Raw genomic sequence first — 21,587 nt, 5'->3', positions numbered from 1 at the left:
ATATATATATCTTTTTATAATTTAGAAACTATGTTTTCTTAGTCTTATTTTTACAGTCTATTTTCTTTTTTTGTTTTTGTTTTAAAACACTGTTTTATTTATATCCGGATATTTATTTATTTCGCGTTTTATTTATTTCGCGGATATAAATTTAAAAAAAGTATTGAAGATACAGCAGAGTAAATAAAGCTCAAGAAATACTAATTAATAGAAAACTTTGCCAGTATTTTCTACGAATTCTGCGAAACATGCACGAAAAGCTAGCTATTCGTACCTACGTCCCCGCAATCGATTTCGTGGTCCATTGAGATGGTCCAGCGCTGTATGGCGACCGCCATACGGCCGCGGCACCGTGAATATTTCACGACGCGATCGTGAAATTCCGAGGCGCGGAATAACTTCGCGCGCAAATATCAGAGACCGATATATTGAATAGTAGGGATAATCTTTCTTGCCGATGCGCGCCATTATCCCAGGTAAATTGGTATCCATTGTTTGTTGATGGGACTGCTAATTACCAGGCGCCGCGCGCGCACTGACGTCCTAAAGGGTTCGGGGATTAAGTAGATCGGTAGGTATTAGTCTGCGGTCGCTGGTAAATGCGTACTGTCTGCTACAGACTGTTCCTTCCAATAAGTTTCCTTAATGCGCCTCTATCCGCGCGTGTATCGGAATACCAAGATTAATACTCCCACGTATGCCGCTGCAGGCTACAGGCGGCGTCGCGCGTCGCTTCTGCCCGGGGATTTTCGGCGATTATACGCGTCACTCGTCATTTAAGCCCCGTAGCGATTTTAACGATCGAGCGCGGAAAGTCTGTCGCTTAAACAATTCCGATTAAAACCGGATTAATTCCGGTAAAGCAAATGATCAATATGTATTTAATAAAAAAAAAAGAACCAAATCCCCTTGTTACGCACTACGCAGTGCGTATATTTATAATATTGGTTGATTATCAGGATGAAAAATGCAATTTCTGTCAGATAATAAATTGAAATATGGAAAACGTGGCCGAAATTAGCCTCAATAAAATTAAAATTTGAGTTCTACGTTAATTAACAGACACATTTTAATTTTAAAATGTGACATAAACGCCGAGGTTTGAAATTCTACCTAAAATATGTATATACATATATCCTGTCTTTTTAATCTTTAATTATATTTCTCTAAAATCCGCAGTTGAAAATTTAACTTTTAAATTTCGATTCGGAATCTCGCGTTTAAGCTTTATGTTATTTACATCCACAGATAGCTAATTCTGAATTTACGTGTACATAATATAATATTCTGAATATATTAACAAATTTGTATTTAAATGTAAATGAGAATGTGACACAAAGTGCAGCAACCGCCTTACAACCGCCTGCTTACTGCCGTCGAAACGAGGGTGTGAAAGAGAGCAACTATTAGGATCGTCGCACTAATTACTATTATTCGGGACGAGCGCTGCTCTGCAGATGAGACGGCGTATTCACATTGGGACAGTCAATAGGCCCAATAACGGGCTCTATCCTGAATGGACAGAGCTTTCAGCTACTGTGGCGTTGTGATATCTGTGAGACCGAGTGCACGTGGTAATGGATTCCCGGAAGGGTTGAAATTAATTATAGAACGTTGTAGCTATTACAAAGGGAGTGCGCAGCGTTGGAAGCTAAAGTGGAATGAGCTGCCGAGGAGGTGAACCTTGTTACTTGCAGGTTGCAATGCGAATTTACACGTTTATACATCCGTTACGGGGGGTTTGTCAGCCGGCATTGAATGTTACTGATACCGCAGGCTGACGAGTGTGATTTAATTTTGGGAATATTAGGTTACAAAGATTTTCTGCAATTATAAACGCCAATAAAAGAATTATTTGCGAATATTGGAGAGAAAGAAATTATTAAACGAGACAAATCCCTCCCTCCCAGATTATTACATTATTTTATCGTTGTTACCGTACGTTTACTACATGTATGTCAATCAATTTTATATATATATATATAAAATATTGTCACATTACATTTACACTTTGTAACAATTCGGTATTTTTAATTTAATATTTCAATTATCTGTTTTCTTTGATATATATATATATATATATCAAAGAAAACAGATAATTGAAATATTAAATTAAAAATACCGAATTGTTACAAAGTGTAAATGTAATGTGACAATATTTTCAACGGAGATTAATTATTAAAAATATTCTAATTATTCCAACACAATAGAAAAAATGCAATACTTTAAATGCTAAATATAATAAAATAAAGTTCGAAACATATCTGCGGACTCGCAATCCCGATACCACTGGAGAACGGCACAATTTTACGATAAAGAACGGCTCGGAAGTATGGCCGTTGCTTTTCGTGAATTAAATCGACCGCGTACGTGCTTCGTATCGAAAGCTTGGCCAATTTTACTCCGATGGCAGGTGTACAAGCGTAGGCAGAGGTTTATGCAAGAGAAATGAACGGCACTTCCGCGAGCGTCCAATTCCGCGGGACTGCATTCAATGCGCAATACTTTCGCATAGTACATAAGGCGCGCGATTTATGACAACAAGCGCTCGCATCCTGTCGGATATTTCCAGGTTCTTTATGCTCCCGAAAGGTGAGCGCACAAGAAAATTGTGACGTAAATTAATACAAAAGAACGAAAGCACGAACGTTATAACATGTTGAACATTAATATACTTTAAACTATCATAATTAAAAATTTAATAATTAAAGACTTAATAAGATATTTTGTAAAGTAATAAAGCATATTCAAATAACGCCTTATTTTTAAAATAAGGTAAAAATATTTATTTTTGTTTATGGTAGAGAAAAATAATGAAAGACTGAAATTTAATTATCGAACTTATTAATACAAAATATAACGCTGTTTATTAAAGTTAAAATTAAACTGTATTTCTATAACAATAGTAATAATGGTTAATTTAATTATCATATCTCTCTCTCTCTCTCTTTCTATTGTGTTTCGTAATGTTTATTTGACCCTATTAATGTTTCGCATGTTCGTCGGTTGTTAAAATTATTTATGATACTACAATTTTCACTAATTTTACATGAAATAGCATGCTACACTGTTTCATTATGCATGATGTAAAAGAGCTATTGATATGTACGAATATATGAATTTGTAACGTACGCCCGCGTAAACGTGCCAGTGTACGAATATTACAAATTGCCAACGTAACAGAATTGCTAATCGCGTAATATTACAGGCCGGTGTTTTCGTTGGCTTAATGAACATCCGCGACGACGAGTGCCGCTAATGGTGCTGTTAGGCCGTCGGCAGTTCGCATTGCTCGTCGCTCGAGTGGAAATTAGCGGTATACGAACGACATGCAAGGAGATTGCAAACAGCAACGGGCGGTACCGGACAACGTTCTTCTTCCGCAATAATCTGACTCGGTTCTACGAGCTTGCCATTGTATTTCTTTCACAATACGTTTGTTAACTGTTCTCGGGCAGCTGAACTGCGAGCGAGCGAAGAAAACAACGCACCGTGGAAAAATAAAGATAGAATTAGAGCAATACTAAAAGAGCAAGTAGCGTGGGAAGAAGAGAAAATACATGTAGGCGAGAGGAGAGAAAAAAGAAAAACAATTATTTATATTCTAAATTAATATTTTATCAGTTGAAAAGAAAATCTTAGACTTGAACAAAATGAGAAAAATTTTTCTGTAACTCTAATTAAATAACAACTAATTACTGTAAATTTAATAGATAAATAAATATATATATTTATAATAATAAAATGTATTTGAATCTGTTTCTCATGTAAACAGTTTGATAGTATAATAACTTATAAAATTGGATATATTTTTCAAGCAAGAATAAATAATGTAACATTTGTTGTGAAAAGATAAATTGTAAAAGATAAATCTGCTAAAGTTAATTATTTTTGTGTATATTTATTATTACTTATAATGATATAAAATAATATAATCTGCCGATATATGTTGAAAAGCTATACGTGTCGCATTTAAAAAAAGTTGGGAAACGCTGCCCCGGAGCGAGAAAAAAGAACGCTAAACAAGGATAGGAAAGGGGCAGGAGAAAGGGGTGACAAGGGGAGTGAGGGGGCTCGCGTGCGTTTGTTTGTTGTTCCCTTTGCGCTTTCATTCGGTTTCGTTCGCTCGAGCTTTTCGGTCGCGTCGTGGAGCTTTGTTTTATGGCGGCACGGCCCGAGCCACCCGCCCCCGCGAAAAAGGGTGGAGGGTTGAAAGAAAGGCGCGGCACTGCTTAACCAAATTGCGCGGAATAAAATTTGCATTTTATTGCGCGCGATTCCTGAACGCGAGTTCCCGTCGCGGACGTGGAAAACTCCCGTCTGCCATCGCGACTATCATCCGGGGCGGTAATTCCCCGATTTCTTTCCGCGATATGAACACGGCGTCGCCATTTGATCCGTCGGTTGGTTCCCACGGCGAATCGACCAGCGGAATAAAAATTCATACGTGTCTGATTCCACGACTAATCATCGATTCCGATCGGCTATCAGAATTGTAAAAATTTTGATTTTATAAAGAGCATCTCCCAGACATTGATTTAGCATAAATTTGGGGGATGATAAATTTGGTCACACAAAATAGCAGACAGTTTTAGAAAGTTCGACATGTAAGATCGGCTTAGACACGTAATAAATCCTACAGATAATAAAATGCCGAATTTCTCACTTATCAGTAGACTGAATACGAAACGGATCGCCAGCTTTCTAGAAGATCTCTCGTTCCATACTCTTCTGATCGATGCTGACTTCGATATCACGGAGCACACCACTTTATGCAAACCCGAGGGCATTCGTCTCGAGTCTACGCAACGAGCACAGCTGCAGTCTCGCAAGATGGATATTTCTTCTTACCAAATGGCGTTCTGATAAGAGAATTCGTTTTCCACATCAGCGACGTGAGGACGAAACTAGAGGTGAAAGGGTGGCGGTGAAAAAGGAAAAGGTGTAGGAAAAGGGACAATACGAAAAGAGAGATAAGTGACGAAGAGGAGGGGGGGAGCAGAGAGGGACATCCGATTCGATATTCTATCGAGATAGCCGACATTTTTCAGTGTGCCCATGGTCACGAACATTTTTCGAGGCAATGGGCTTCCCAACCTTCGGCACATATCTATATATCTGTAGTTATATACAGCCGCGTGTACATGCAGGGTGTTCGAAAACTATCGTCTCTCGTTTCATATACAAATTTTCTTACCAATCGAGAATCGATTTTCCCTTACATCAAGATGTCGGTAGTTTTTTTTTTACATTGAAATGGCGTAACCGAAATTATCGAATAAATGGAAAAACACCACACATGTGTGCAATTTAATTAAAAATGATTAATTTTACTAATAGAATTATAGATCCTTCAATCGAAATAATAAATATTTCTGAAATAAAATTAATAGTAATATTATTGTAAAATCATTGAAAAATTAAAAATGCAAACAAGTAACAAAATAGTTTGCTTATTCGCTTAATTTCAAAAGATATTTTATGTCATACATAATAAAATTATAATTTTAGTCTTAATTATAAATCTATTTATATATATTTGCAAATTAAAAAATTTATTTAAAAGATTTTGATCGATATCATCAAATCGATTATTCATCGGTATTCGCCATTTACGCCAGTTCATACTTTCGTGAAAATGAAACCTCGTAAATCCTTGCACAGAATATCTGAAATTAGGAATCATAGCACGAACGATGCGTAAATGATACAGAATGCTGCTGCTCGTTACTTTCCGACTCGCAGGAATTTTCGCTCGTGCGAAACACGGACCTATAATTATTCGTGAGCTATCGCCGTGAGTCATCGGATCGAATGTTCGTCGTTTCCAAGGTGATGATCCAAATCATGATCGTATGCATCACCAAGTGACGCGCTGCCACAGAGTCGAATAATTTTAATAGAAAAATAACAATTAATTATTATTAATATACAGTAGTCATTAATTAAAATTAAATACTCAACAAAAATTGTTACAAAAAATCAATAACAATAAATTTATTCACATGTCAAGGAATGTTTTTTAATCTTAGATAAATATTAGTTGTATTCTATCGACGGGGAAGAGGAGCTGCAGAGAAAGGGCCGCGTAAATAACATTAGTTACGTATCAAATTTATAAGCAAATCATAAAAATGCGAAAATCCGGGGTGAGCCCACATCGGCTGTTTTAGCCGCAATAACAAAGCGCAGTTGAAATCGCATCAGTCTCTCCCCTTTGGACCACCTACGCGAGAGAAATCGCGTATTCGTCTGTCTGCTTCGCCTGCTAACCTCTCCTTTTCATCGCGTATGTCGAATTCCGAATCGGGATACGAAAATAATGCCGAGACTCCGAACCGCCATAAAGAGGATCTCTCGTGCGGTATGAGCCGTTCTCGGGCGCGCATTCCGACGACAAGTGGCTTTTATATGCATATTAGAGACGAGAGGGCTGTTTTGCATGCCGACGAACGCTGATAAACAGAAGTCGAATGCTTGGAAAGTCGAAAGAAATATATCATGCGGGCGCGGCTTTGTTAAAGGCGAATAAGTTATTCGTCGAGCGACCTGACCTCTTTCGTTGTACAGCATTCAATTCAGTTGTATTCAGATGTACACACACACACACACACACACACACACACACACACACACACACACACACACACACACTAGAAAATTAACGTTAGCTTTTTAATAGCTAATACTATAAAATGTGATTTTATTTGCATTAAAAAGATTAAAATCTGTGAATATTTTTGCAGCTGATCGATCGTTCAATGTTTATTAACAAATACACGCGGTACACGAACGGTAAAAGCTTTGTGGATTTTCGATTGTAAAACAGAAGGAAAATAATGGCGAGCGTTACGCGGACGCACGGGCGGAGGCCGAAATTTGATCAAAATCGCGACTCTCTCCGATACATTTTGGTTCACCGAGGGGAGACACTATTTCAACCAGGCACGTTTACCACATATAAACCATTTCCTTCGTTTTGCGTCTACGCACACGTTGCGATAACACGTGCCGCACGTTTCGCTGCCGATCCAATCGCCGTTTTCGATGGTCCGTTTGTCATAATAATCCAAGGACGGAAGCCGCGGTCGTTACTTTCATATCACTGGTTTCATACGGTCGTTTCTCTCACAAATCTGCCGTTAACTCTTTTTATCACCATCTATTTTCTAAAAATCATATTTCACGATATTTATCTTAGCGGTAACTGTGTAATTTCCTTTTTTGCACTTGATTCAAATCAAAATTTAAATAAAAAAATATAATGTTTACGATATAAACAAACCAACATCTATCGTATGTTATTTGTTTTCACTTTACTAATTAATTAACTTTATTTTATCTAGAACGAGATTTTGTTAACGAGCTAATTCAAGTTTTTATCAAGAGATACTCATTTTCAACTCTAAAACTGAATAAATAAATAATTACGTTTTTACGATCTTTGCAATCATTATTTGCAATTATTATAGTTTCTTCGTGTCTCTTTTTGTGGCAGTTTATTTCTCTCGTATATCCTCGGATAGTAAACTTTGAACATGCATCCAACTACCGAGGACAAAGGCTACCGGACTTCGTCTCCGGGCTCGATCCTTGCACTCTCGTCCTACGGAATTATTTACCAAAGTTTCTACGCGACTAGAGAAATTTATGATGACCGCTGAGAAATTTAGCGTGAGTCCGACGGAGATTTCCTGGCAAAAAGCAAGCTGCCGTAGCACCCAGGCCGATGCATGTTTAAGTGTTCGATTAATACATACACAGATATCGAGCTTAACCCTTTCAGCATCAAAACTTTGAAGCGCAATATGCCGCATATTTGATTAATGTTCATGTGAAAATGTATTCGTGCTAATAAATGCATGACCACCACGTTGCTACCCTTTGAACATAAACAAATAAAGTAATAAAAAATGTAATCATAATTAAACATTATAAATTAAAAAAAAACAAATTTAGTAATCTTATCTCAGATACGGCAAAATTATGAAGATGACAATGAATTATCACATTTTAATGTTTTTAATAATTTTAAGTTTTGATACATCTTAATCTTCTCAGTTTATATAAGATTTAATAACTACCCATGAAATTACTTAAACCATTTCACAAAGTTAAACAAGATATCGCGGGCGTTCACTGAGTATTTAGAAGTGTCTACGTCATCGGAAAGGATTAATGTAACCAGAACCTCGGAGCAACGCGAAACGGAGGGCAATGCCGCAGGAAAAACGAAACAGCCGACATGTCATGGCAACGGCACGGGAATTAAATTACTCGGATTTATTGGACGTACGATAATAACGGCTTGACGTCCGGTTTTTCCTTTCTCTCTCTCTCTCTCTTTCTCTCTCCGCCTCTCTTTTTCTCCCTACTAAAATCTCTGGTTACACGTGGACGGGATGGATCGGGTTGCCCGATGCCTAATTAAAAGGGACGTTTTAATCGCCGCTAGTTGGCGACATTGATGCCTTTTATGGAAAAAGAGCTGCAAAACAATATACATCTTTGTCTCTTTGTTCTATTCGTCACTGAGAGCGCGATTGGATTAGGCAATGACGATAAAAAAAATTTCGTCAATTGATAGACGGATTACCTATACGGTGAGCTGAGTGAAAGAGAAATTAAAGAATCTTTTTTTTATATTTTAAGCGAGATTTTAAGTTATAGAAACAATAGAGCCGAAATGTGCGCGAGTTGTTCTCTTAATGCTCTTGAAATAGAAATCATGATGAAAGACAATGCAATTTGCACAATGCAAGGTACAAGTTTGCAGTTCTTGTTCCATACTCCGCTATCTGTTTTGTCCATCTTTGTCTACCCTGGTAATATCAAATTATCACGATAAGGAGAGAGACCTTAATAGCACTTAGCTGATGACGTTTATATTTTTATAAGCAGAAACAAGATAACATCTCGTGTTTTAGTTGGCCCGTGTCACGTCTTATTGCAAGCACCGTCGAAAATTGCATCGCAGCTGCACGAGATGCCCCGTGGCGGTATAAATGTAGAAGACATTTTAATTGACGATTGTAAAGCATCATAGAGGGAAAAGAAGATAATTAAGACCAAACATTTTATTTTATATCAATTTATTTCTACGTTGTAATTTATCTCTTCTCTTTTCTTTTTTTTTTCTCTTTTTAACGGATCGTATATCACCGAGCTGTTTTCTCGCTGAATAAATTAAACGATTACGAAGTGAGAGATATTTTAATTATTCACCAGTTTCATTGAACATTATTAGTAGGAAATAAATTCGTGATACGTTTTATTACTTTAATTCAAAGGTCTTATTTTGTTAAATATACTTCTAATCGATGCGCGCGTTGCGATATTAAATTATTAAAAAAAATCAAAAGGTAAAGTTCCATAAGTGGAACTGCAACAACTTTCTCCTTCTCGCATTTGGCGGAGAAAAATTCGTAAAAACTTCTCAAACGCTCCTTCGCTTTCTGTCCCGAAAAGTGTTTAATGAATCGCTCAATCTTTTGCGGACACACGCGATATTACCTGAGCGTAAAAATATTCCGCTTCCGCTCGGGGTAACAACTACTCGCCGGCGAATGATTAAAGCGCAAGGAACGTCAGTATCAAAATGATCACGTTCGAAAGCGCCAGTCGGCGCGCGGCTTATTCGGCGGCTTCGCGAGTTCTCCCTCATTATCGCGCAGGCACTCCCGGGGGGTGCACGACACCCACCAGCGAGTGAGTGAAGTGCACGCAAATTCGTAAGCACGAATCGCGATTTTATCGGCGGCCGGAAGTCCCATTAAAGTATCCCCATCGAGCGAACGAGCGAACGATGAGGAGGATGGAGGAGAGGGGCGACGGAGGCGAAGGAACGAGCGAGCGTCGCGTCTGGGGGCGACAATTAGTTCTCTTACCCTTATCTTTGGCATCTCAGCAGCTCTCGGTTCTCCCGTTACGCGAGATATATTGCAAACTATTCGAAGTGCTCGCGAAAACTTGCGAGACGCACACGAGACCTCTCGAATATGGTTCGAGGCACATCCCCCTTGTCCTCTTCTTCTTCCAGTTTCGCTCTATGTCGTTGTTGCTCGCCCCGGCTGTTACAAGAAGAAGCTTTCACGGGAGATCGATTATACCAGCGAGCGTAAATGCCTCAGGATAAAGTATCGTTCACATAAGGATTAATAGTATTGTACTGTGCCTGAGACGTAACCCACCGCGTTAAACTTAAAGTTGAAGTTTATTCATATAATAGAGAACAATACGTATAAAATGCTACAACGATCGTGCACTTTTCCTCAGTTATTTTCTCAAATAATTCAGCTAATTTTTAATGAAATCGAAGTCAATATTCCCGTAACAATAATTTATTGTAGATTCTATTCTCTCAACAGTTCTCTTTATAGCATCTCACATGAGTTAATTTCTGTTGAAATGTGTATAGCTTGATGAGAAAGGGCGACAGACTAGACAGGAAACGACCCGACCCATCTTTCTGTCTGACTCGTCTCGATGCCACCCCGGCCGGCTGCCTCCCGTTCGTGCATCGAGCGCAAATGTGGTCGGTATAATGCGGCATCGCGTCGGACTTTTATCCGGCTTATCGTTATAGCGGACGCGCCGACGACGACTCTTATCGTTATCGTTATCGAGCACGCACGCCATCGTCGCCGAATACGTCGCGGGTGCTTGTCTTCCGGCCGCGACGGCTACGACGACGGAATGAATCATCCCGGGAGGGTAGGCAGCGGAAACGCATAAACGCAATGCAAGCCCCCGGCGGGTCTCGAAAACGATCCGGGAACACGTACGCGTCGTGAGTCTATTATGCCAATTATGCAATTTGCTCGCACTAATGCTGAGAAAATTGGAAGTCAGTGACGATGATCGATTAGATTTTACGTTCACAATGTCGATGTAAAATGGAGAATTTGCAACGTTATACGTTTTTTCTGGTCTTACATATTTTTCTATAGTTATATAAAATATCAAAGTTATTATGATATTCATTTATAAAAGAGTTAATTTAATTATTTATTTAAAAGTCTTAAATTCAAATAAGGCAGTTTTTTTATTTATAATTTTACAGTCCGTAAGACATAATAATTTTCTCCTGTCTATTTTTAATACTCAATTAAAACTAAACGAGAAAATAACATTTTAGCCAAGCGTGGCGCCGATAGTCACTAGTTAATCTCCCGCTTTCTCTGCCTCTGTCGTTGATATACGCGCCGCTTTTGTCGCTCGCATATGCACCTCTCGAGACGTTCAGTACTTTCGTGCGTCGCGCTCTTGATGCATGCATGCAGTCGGGTGTATATGCGATTATATGGACTACGGAGAGTCTAGCCCCCTGCACGGCGCCACGGGCGGTCGACATTACATATAAGCTGTCTCTTCCAAGTCGAGCTTATATAAGTGCATTTGTACGTGTCGCACGAATTCACATTCGGTCGCGAGGAGACGTTTTGTCGTGAGGAGGGCGACGCGAGGAAAGAATGCATTGGGCCGCATTGACCGCCGTAGGTACGCCACACTCCCATATGCTCGGAAAACGCACGCTCGATGCAATAATCGAGTACAAGGGTCGCGCTCAACGTCGCCGTATGAATATAACGTCCGAGAATATTAATGTGGAAAATACCCTTTGCTTACTAGAACGGTTATTTCGATATTTTATCAGTACAGATAAAATAAAAGACCCGTTCGATGTCACGAAATTCTTGCAGAACTCCAAAAGAATATCCGTTCGCTGCTTCGAGTTTGCCGTAACAAGCAGTAACGATAAAACATCAAAGATATCCGATTTAAATTAGGGACAATAGGCTCCTCTCCCACGTACATTCGCAAATACGAATGTTTAATTGTGTCCGGAATGTCATCGCGTCGCGACGAACTTTTGAAAAAAGTTCTTCCAACGGTCTTATCTTTATTATTGAAGTTCGAAGTAAACATCAAGTTATATTGCGCAAAGTTTGCTCAGCTCTTTTCGACTGCACGAATCAGCAGAGTATCGTTGGCTGCTTTCTTTTCATTTCCCAGCAGCGTCTTAATGCGATCCCTCCGTCTCCGCCGCCGGCCCACCTCCACGACTTTCGACGCCGATTTCTTACCGTATTTTCTATTTCCTATCTTTTTGGTCTTATCTCTTTGCGTAAACTTGTTTTATCGGCGAGGAGAGGGGGAGTGCAGGAATCATTCGCCTCCATTTTCCGCGATTCCCGCAATTTCCTTTCGCGCAAGATAACACAGACGTCTCTCTCCGCCGGCCCTCGTTTCATTGCGGACATTTAAACAAGAATACCGGCGGGAAAGTCATACCTTTCTTCCGAAATGCGACATTAACGTATCTGGCAGTGGAAAAATGTAGAACCATATCGTAACGACCCCCGACTGCAGGGCCGATACCGGCCGGGGCGAAAAATGCGCCGTGACATTTATAGAGTCGCATCTCGATCGGGAAAATGCGATACAACGCTGGTGGAAGTTTGCATTCGGAGATACTAAATTCGAGAGAATGCCTCGATAAAACGCTGCAAGCGTAACATCACGATAAAAAAAATCACAAAAAAATATATATATAAATTGAAATCAGTGCTTTTACAGCAATTATGTGTTAGATAAAATTTAATTATTTTTATCTTTAATAATAAAATGACGATATAGGCTCATTTTTAAAGATATTCAAGTAGATTTTAGGCATCATTTATACACGGAAAGAACCATTTTTCTGAATCCAGATCTGAAAATAATTTTTGTTCAATAATCAAAATTATTTTGTGCGATAGTCAAAATGATTGCTAGAATATCAAAACGTTTTATAGCAATACTTATCAGTTTTAACATTCCAATATATTATTTTGACGATTCAATAAAAAATTATTTTCAGATCTGTTTTTAGCAAAATTTTTAGGTCTTTCAACAAAATCGTTCTTTCCGTGTACCATTTGCATGTTTACTCCATTATTTTTAAGACATCAATATTTTTCCAATCAGATCTGAGATTCGTGTTCGTGTTCCCGGAGATTCTCCATTTACATGGCATTCGATGATCTCAAGAGGATTCCACCATCGCGCATCCCCGCGAGATAGTCGATTCGCATGCGATTTATATGCATAGAGAGGGAGGGAGTTTTTCGTTATGAATGTTAGACCTCGGAAACCTCGCGCGCGGAAAAGAGAACCGCGTATTTTTCGCGAGTTCTCCTCGTTACCCCGCGAAATCAGCGGCAGTCGATCGTCCATCATCGACGGTTTGTATCGATGCAGACGTAAAAAGGAAAAGAAACGCACGCATCGCATACGCCCGCGCGCTGCATTGCACATCCATACATCCGCGTACTAGATGCGCGCGCGGAATAGAAACGCTCCGTTTCGCAAAAAGAAGCGTGCAAAAACCGATGTTGCCTCGCCGCGAAATACCCGGGGGATTCGTTTCTTGCACGCGTACCCGTTTCCATGTATCCCGCCAGGTATACTGCGGGGCGCGCGTCATAACCACGCACCAAGATGGAAATTATTCGGATGCGCGTTGAAAATACTACAACGGCGTGCTATACGCGCAATCGCGCGAACGAGAGCTCCGTATTTTACTACTACGATTTTTATCCGGCCATCGTTTTCAGCGTAATTAGCGCGAAAAGGTGATCGTGAAAATGCAAACCGGAGCGCGGAGCACAATGGCTGGATGTTGTCGCCTAGAGGCGATTTGTCTTTCTGACGCGAGTCATATTTCTTTTTTCCAGGTTCATCGTCTGCACCTCTGCTTCGCGTACCAAATTAAAAAAAAAAATCCTAGAAACACGCGTAAAAACCGCGTGTTTTGTAGGCGAAAATCTAAAAGTCTGTATAACTTGGAGCGATATTACCATTCCATAAACCGTAACCGCATCCACATCTCTGCGGAAAATGTAAACGCGTCTTTGTTGTCGTCTAAATAAACTGCCTTTAATATATGCATGGAATTTTCTATGAAAAACAGAGTTGAGAAAAATGAGATATACTGCGAAGCGAATATTGAACACTTCTCTTTCAGCTTTTATGAAAAACGTAGTCAATGTACGCTCTTTTCAGCGTGAAATAAAAAACGTGTTCTATGCCGCAAATAATCGAAATTATTGATTCCACGATGTGAAGGATAAAAATAACATTGTCAAATTAATTTTTCCTCAGAATGCATAAAAGTATTTTTATAACAAAACGATTTCTATAATAGGATGACGGATTGACGGATTGTTGACGACAATTCGATCATAAACGAAACTATTGTACAATACATTAAGAGTTTCGAATGTTTCCTTAAGTCTCCTCGCGAGAGACTTTCCATTTGCGTTCACGTTTTCACCGAACGGTTTGCCGCGACCGACTATTCGATCTCGATAACGAGCACAATTGAAGCTTACACCGTTGCAACGCACTGTTCCGATCTCGTGTCTAAAACACGGTTCGCAGAACACAGCTTTGAAACTCGGTCTATCAGATCTCGATTCTTGTCCGCCTCCAAGCGATCGAAAAACATTGAATAGCCCACCTACAGACATTCATGCTCAATATACACCTACAGTCTATTCATATTGCACAAAGTACGACTTTTCACGACGATGGAATTTAATCCGAAAAAAATGCTTTTAATTTGAAAAATTTAAAAGGTTGCGGAAAAAAAGATACTTTTTAGAATCGATTACGCGAGATTTCAAAAATACGTAAAAATGTATATCCTTGAAATATAACTAAAAAACGTACGCAGATATTGCAAAGACCTATTAACTTGTTTATCGTAATAAAAATTATAACCTTTAATAATATCTATTCCTGTATAAATAAATCTCGATACATTTTACCGTTGCACCTTTTCAACGCATCATATAAATTACGGAGAACGCGAGTCTTGCCCGTACGATTATCATGTCAGCGCATTTTTTAACTCCGCAATTACGATCGTCCGTTCGAACAAAACGCATACATCATAAACCCGTATAATCCTGCGAGAGTGATTATCCCCTTTTCCTCTCCGCGACTCTATCATCGCGTTATTACGGAGCGGACGACGTCGCGAAGGGCGTGAAGTGCTCCGGTTAGCGTGATTTATGCTCTTCCTAATCACCGGTTGTCGCCGCGGGCTATTTTTTAGCGCGCCGTCAGAATGCGCGTCAACGATAACTTTGCGGTGCTTTGCGGCCGCGACGCAGCCACCGTGTGGCGTCCAGTAGCCGATGCACTTAAATACCCGCGCGTAGTACAGTAACTTAAATCTTATCGGCGCGCCGTCGCGCGAAACTGGTTTTTCGGGCCATAACATCAGCCGGCGAATTTACGAACGAAGCCCTGCGTATATGCTTAACCCTCTCGCGCTCCGTGCGACCGTTAAGAGAAACATGTTTCCTGTGGCACGTTTAGTCTTAGAGATGCTGATGAGGAAAATTAAAACAAATCGTCCCCCGTCCTATTGAAATGATACAAACGTGTACAGCAAAAAATAATATCATTACCGATTACAATCATTTAATTTGTTAAAAGTAATTATCTAGTATTTTTCAACATACTGCGTTCCATCAAAAATATGAAACTATTATCAAAACTTCTTATATAAGATTCCAAAAGTATTCACAACAATGGCGGATCCAGAGAGTTGTTTTTTTGGGGGTATGACAAAATGTGAATATTTATTATTGTTGTTAATGTTATTTTTAATATTTTTTATTATTAAAAAAATTGAATAAACATTATTTAGTCTCGAGTAATCTCTGATAATTTTCTTTCTCAATTCATTTAAAACCGACTTTTTCCAATATACGAAATTTGTTTGGAGAGGCAATCGAAATGTGGCCAATTGCAACGCGTGGGCAATCGCAACGTGGGCAATTGCAACGCGTGGGCAATCGTAACGTGGCCAATTGCAACGCGTGGGCAATCGTAATTCATTTAAAGCCGACTTTTTCCGATATACAAAATTTGTTTGGAGAGCTCTGAAAGGAGGAGCGATCGCCCCCCTCCGCCATCCCTCTTGTATCCGCTACTGATTCACAAAAACTTTTGATTTATCTTTCAATCAGAAAAGACTCGGACTCAAGGTTAAAACGCGTCAACCGTCAAGCGATGATGAATCGTTGGATCGCGTGTGCGTCTGCGATTGGAACAAGTGCGATGATGAGATGATTCACCTCCCTCCTTCCCTTCCCCTCCCCACCAGTTTCTCTATTTCTCCCGCATTTTCTGAAATATTTTCGCTCGCACCGAGAATAGATTCGAGCGGCTCGCGGGTGCACGCATCGCTCACCCGGCGGTTAAATTAAATAGGAGAAATTAAATGAACGTCCGCGAATGACGGGTCGTCATTACCCGTAATTACGATTTTAATTGCCACGTTACCGCTCCGTTTACGACCGAAAACGATTACGTCCACCGCCCAATTATTCTCACCGGCACGAAGTAGCGCGGTCATAATCGAGACTCGGGGCCGATAATTATGGGTATTAAAACCGTAATAGTAAACATCAAACCCTCGAAATTATGCGCTCGACCGCCCATGGACTTTCTCAAGCGCATTCGACGCAGCCGAAATGCAACAAGAAGCTGCTAGATCTGCATATCATTGTTCCAAAGGAATTATGATCATATATTATTAATAAAGATTATTTAGTTATAATATACAAATCAACTCAATAATTTTGCAAAATAAAATTATTGGAAAATCATGTCATTTACCATCTCCTCGGAAAGTATATTTAGATGATTCTTTTAAAAATGTTGCAATCATTTTAATAGATGACAATTAGTTTGCTTCCGTAATTAATAAAAACTTTCGTTCTCTTCGAGTTATTTTGTAATAAAATATATATAGTTTATGTGCGTAAAATCACTATATATGATATGTACATATAAAGTATAGATCAATAATATAATATATACGTATTTGTGATTTATGCACATTGCACAACATGTACTATTTCCGAAAAAACGATACATCCCTTAATAAAGATTCACAATCGTACTCTAATAACCTGTAACGATGGCAACTACAGCTTTGCAATCAATGCATCTGGCATATAAATAGACGGGTGTCCGGAAAACACGCGTGATTGCCCGCGCACGACTGCGCAATTAGCGTAACAAACGAGTCCGTAATGGCCCTCAATAAAACGATTATTAACGAGTCGTCTATGCACTAGCGCGGACGAGTATTCGCGTGTCTATTAACGCGCCGATGGTGGTTATTGTATTACCCGTCTCATTTTTCCGGCGACTTCGGATGTTATTGCCGCGCGGTCTTAATTGTCCGTCGCTCGCCCCCGTTCGTTCGCCTGGCGTGCGCGAATGCGAACGTGAAGATATCTTCATTATCGCGGAGAAAAAAAAGAGGGTAGGGTCCTCCTCCCCGCCTCGGTAAGTACTTAAAGCAGAGACGCTCGTCGGCTCGCAATTAACGATCGCTAATGAGACGTATGCAAATATCGGCCGGCCGTTAAAGGTGCGCTCGGCGCTTTTTCGACGCAGCGCACCTTCATCGCGCATCGCGTCGTGCATACATGCACACGTACGCGTTCGCACGCGAGATAACTTTTTGAATGTTCCGCGCGAGATACGTCCGGGCTCTCGACGTCCGGTGTCATCAACGACTACGCCGGTTCGAAAACGAGTGGAATTTACGAAGCGTGCCAGCTATACCTGGCTGTCGTGTCGCCGGATAAGAGTGCCACCTGATGTCTTTTTCGAGGCGCGTTACTTCATCGTTATAGACGATCGCTCTTTAAAGATATTTTTAGAAGTAAAATATAACGCGAAAATATGAAACGCTTAAAAATAGAGATTTAAATCTAGAAACGATTTTTCGCTATCCGATCAAGCTTGTCACGACCGATTTTGTCGGGGAGATATAACAAAATCTCATTGAGAAGTATATTTAAGGAAGTACAAATTACAAATATATATATTCAAACAGAAACAGCGAGAAATATTAAAATTCACTCATTCCGCTAGTTTATTTCCTAGCTTGTTAATAAGAAGCAAGAAACCAAGAAATACGTATAGCAATAAAATAAAGCAACAATCCGACACGCTAATACTAGCATGTTATTTATCGTCGCCGTTATTATCACGTAGAGATACAGCATGACAAGTATATCGCCGTCGCGCAAAGACGCATTTTACAACGACTGGCCGTAGCGACCGAGGCGCATTTATTGGCTGACACGTCTTAATAAACAATCCGGTAGCGGAGAAATAAAAGATCGATGGATACCGACTCCCCCGTCAATGCGCAAGCGTTTCGCCGGGGGGGGGAGGGGTGTCCGATATGTACTGTCCGTTTCGCAATCAGCGCCGGAAAGGTGCTCTATTAGACGATAAACGGAACGTACGGCGTGCCGACCGGGGCGCGGCAGAAACGAAACGGTACCGCGGCCACCGGGTATAATTCATACTCAAATTGACTGTATGCGCCGTGTGGACCTTAGGTAACTCCGAGCATGGCATCATGCACGGCGTTCGTTCCGCCCTGTTTCGTGCGCGGACTATAATTTATGGGAGGAGCACCGAGCACATACATAGGCCGCGCGTGATTGACCCGAACGGGAGGTTCAACGATTACGCCCGCGGACATATAGCTGCCTCGGTACGGATGTGCCGCGGCGGAGGAAAAATTCGCATTGTGCAGCGATCGGATTGTGCGCTGCCTCCGTCCAATGGGGAGTCAACGTCAATCCTCGTTACTTCTTATTACGATCTTCTCCCGCGACTCTGGTGGCCAATTAATTTCTTTCCTATAAAATGGTTTACAAAAAGATCCTGTAGATATCTATTTATATATTTCTCTCTGGATAGTTGAAACGATAATGAAATATATTCCGCCAGTGTGATATTGAATCATCACGTTACTACGAAATTGAACGCGAAGTAGGTATTACATATATAATATGTTACCAATATGTTTATTTCAAAAACCAATAAATAAAATATATGCTCTAAAGGAGCCTTTTAAAGAGAAATCAAGAATTTTTTTTTAAAGAAGTTAGTAGCGTGGTTTAAAAACGGATTAAGTGAACTGACAATGTGTATCTCTAAAAGATATAAACTTTTACTAAAATGTTGTCTGAGAAAACAGCGTGTACGAATTCCAGGAGTATGCACTTTACAATACATCTCTCTTGCAGCATGTATATCCGTTACGCGAGTTATTCGTGTGCAATAACCCGACTTAATGACTTAGTCCTAGATTAGAGTGGATGTATATTCTGGTGCAGGAAAGCTCATTCTGCCTAATTGATACATTCTATCATCTAATTGATACGGTCATAGCTAATCGAATACATTGAAACAAATGGAGTTAGTTGCAATTATATAAACTCTGAACTTCCGGAGAAATGATCGATTTACATTGTTAATTAACGTTTTTTTATTCGATTGAAATATCTCAATTGATTAAATCTTTATCAAAGAATACAATTTTATATAATTAAGAGACGTTTGTCGTTCTTAACAATTTTAAATATTAACACACATTAATAACATAAACGATTAATTTATTAGTTGTCGTTTATCGTTGACTCCTACCTTTTACATTGTATTCTCATTGAGCGTTATCACGTAGAATGAAAAACTTCGGCAAATCGATACGCCTGAAATTGTCTACGGGATCAGAAAATAACAGACGCATTCTACGAGATTATATCGATTCCAGAATGCATCGGGCGAGAGAGGGCGAGAGAGAGTTCAAGTTCGGCCGCTCTCGATGCGAAACAATTTTCAAGCGAATTTTATCGCGGCGACGAGCGATGCGCGCGGGTTCGATTTCGTTAAATGCAACGGAGCGAGGTAGAAACGAGGGAAAAAGCCGGCGGGGGAAAAAAAGAAATTGGAGCCTGCGAGTGGAATGGACTTCGTATTCGGCCGAATGGAAATTCACTTTGCGCTCTTTGCTCGGGATATCGACACACGGCGGCCGTTACTTAAAGACACACCACGGTCCGGAATTTCGTTCCGGGAGAAATAGGAAAGAGAGGAAAGGAATTAGATAGTCCGACGGAATCCCATTACGGAGGTGGGGACGCGCGATTGTCCGATACAAAATAGTGTTCGAGGTCGAAATGGATGGCGGCGTGGGAGCAGCTGGTGAGACGCAAGATGTGCGTGTCGCTTCCGATATTGCGGTGTAAATTCGGCTTGCGATCTCGCTTACGCGATATTGGCTTTTGCATTGGCTGCAATCCGTTATGTGTATAACGCGACGTTTATTTTTGACACAGTCAATGGAAGTAATTGCGAAAACGGAGCGATGAGGTAATATCCTTCAATGATAAAATTAGGTGTCTACAATCGTGGGATTATGGATAACATAAGAATAATCGTGAAACAAAACTGCGTCATAATATCAATGAAAAATAATAATTATTAATTGCTAGACAATCATTATCTCATCGACTTATGTTTATGTATTGTTTTTGTTGATATATAGAGTGTGCATATTATATAAATATGTAACATAATATATATTGAAAAGATTTTACATATTTATATAATATGTGTATACTCTATATATATCAACAAAAACAATATATAAACATAAACCAATGAACGATAATGATTGTCTAGCGCAATTAACAATTATTTTTTAATTATATTATGATACAGTTTTGTTTCACGATTTTTGTCCATAATTCCACGATTGTATCCTAATTTTATCGTTGAAGGATATTATCGCCCTGTCCTTCCAATTACTTCCATTCGACTAATAAGTGAAAATAAATATCTTATTAAATATCAATTGGTTAATTAACTTATTTACACTTTAAAAAATTCCACAGAGCAGGCATAAAGTTTTATAAGATAAAGTAAGATAATAATCAAGAGTACGTTCAAAAGATGTAAACACGGTTATTTTCGTATCTGGAGAGAGAGAAAGAAAGAGAGAACGAATGGAAGATTCGCGCAAGTCGCGGAATCCGAAGAATTTGTGTGAGATCTCTTTTTACACTTTTACAGATAGAGCGTCTCGTTGCGCAGCGCCGGAAGATTAATCGTTTTGATTCGGCGACACGGAATTGAATTACGAGCTTTGCGCACGAAGGCTCGGAAAGGTCGGCTCGCGTTACACGGTAGATTCCTTGCGGGTGTGGCGATCGCGGTTGTAAAATTCGGGACATTTATTGCAGCCATTTTGCGACCCGCATTCGAAACGACTCAGAACAATTCAATGGCATAGAATTTCCAACGCAGAACTACACTCGCTATGCATTCACGAGATGGTCTCGTATCTGCGTGTGTGTGTGTGTGTGTGTGTGTGTGTGTGTGTGTATTATAATTTATTAAATATATATGATGCTGAACATACAAATAAATCTGCTTAAAGACATTTAAATATAATAATTACAAGAACAGATAATAAATTAAATAATTTTATTAATTTGTCATGTCTGGTTTGTCATTCTTTAATGAATGTGCTAATCGAAAAACTTACCGAGATACACTCGCAGAAAGATATGCGTACCTTTCTCCTTAGATCGAGTTCCTAAGAATATGTAAATCGCGAAAGAGAATGGCATAATAAATGATGCTTATGGTACGACAACATAGACGCTCGATCGCGAGATCTCAAGATGCAAGCCGTTGATAGTAGGTAC

At 39.7% G+C, this 21,587-nt stretch overlaps 2 protein-coding genes across 4 annotated transcripts in view; one reads left to right on the top strand and one right to left on the bottom strand.

Moving 5' to 3' along the window:
• Positions 1-5,305, top strand: part of LOC105456878 — a 123,345-nt gene extending 118,040 nt beyond the window's left edge. The window contains exon 3 of the mRNA XM_011701236.1: positions 4,674-5,305. Coding sequence (XP_011699538.1) covers positions 4,674-4,866 — 193 coding nt within the window. The 3' untranslated portion in view covers positions 4,867-5,305. The remainder of the gene's footprint in view (positions 1-4,673) is intronic.
• LOC105456876 (tyrosine-protein kinase transmembrane receptor Ror) overlaps positions 1-21,587 on the bottom strand; it is a 243,908-nt gene that overhangs the window by 125,310 nt on the left and 97,011 nt on the right. The gene's annotated exons all lie outside the window — the stretch shown is intronic.

This window comes from Wasmannia auropunctata, unplaced genomic scaffold (genome assembly GCF_000956235.1).
Source record: "Wasmannia auropunctata unplaced genomic scaffold, wasmannia.A_1.0 LD335514.1, whole genome shotgun sequence".
Lineage (NCBI taxonomy): Eukaryota > Metazoa > Arthropoda > Insecta > Hymenoptera > Formicidae > Wasmannia > Wasmannia auropunctata.
The sequence above is the reverse complement of the archived record's forward strand: the minus strand, read 5'-3'. Positions and strand labels throughout refer to the sequence as shown.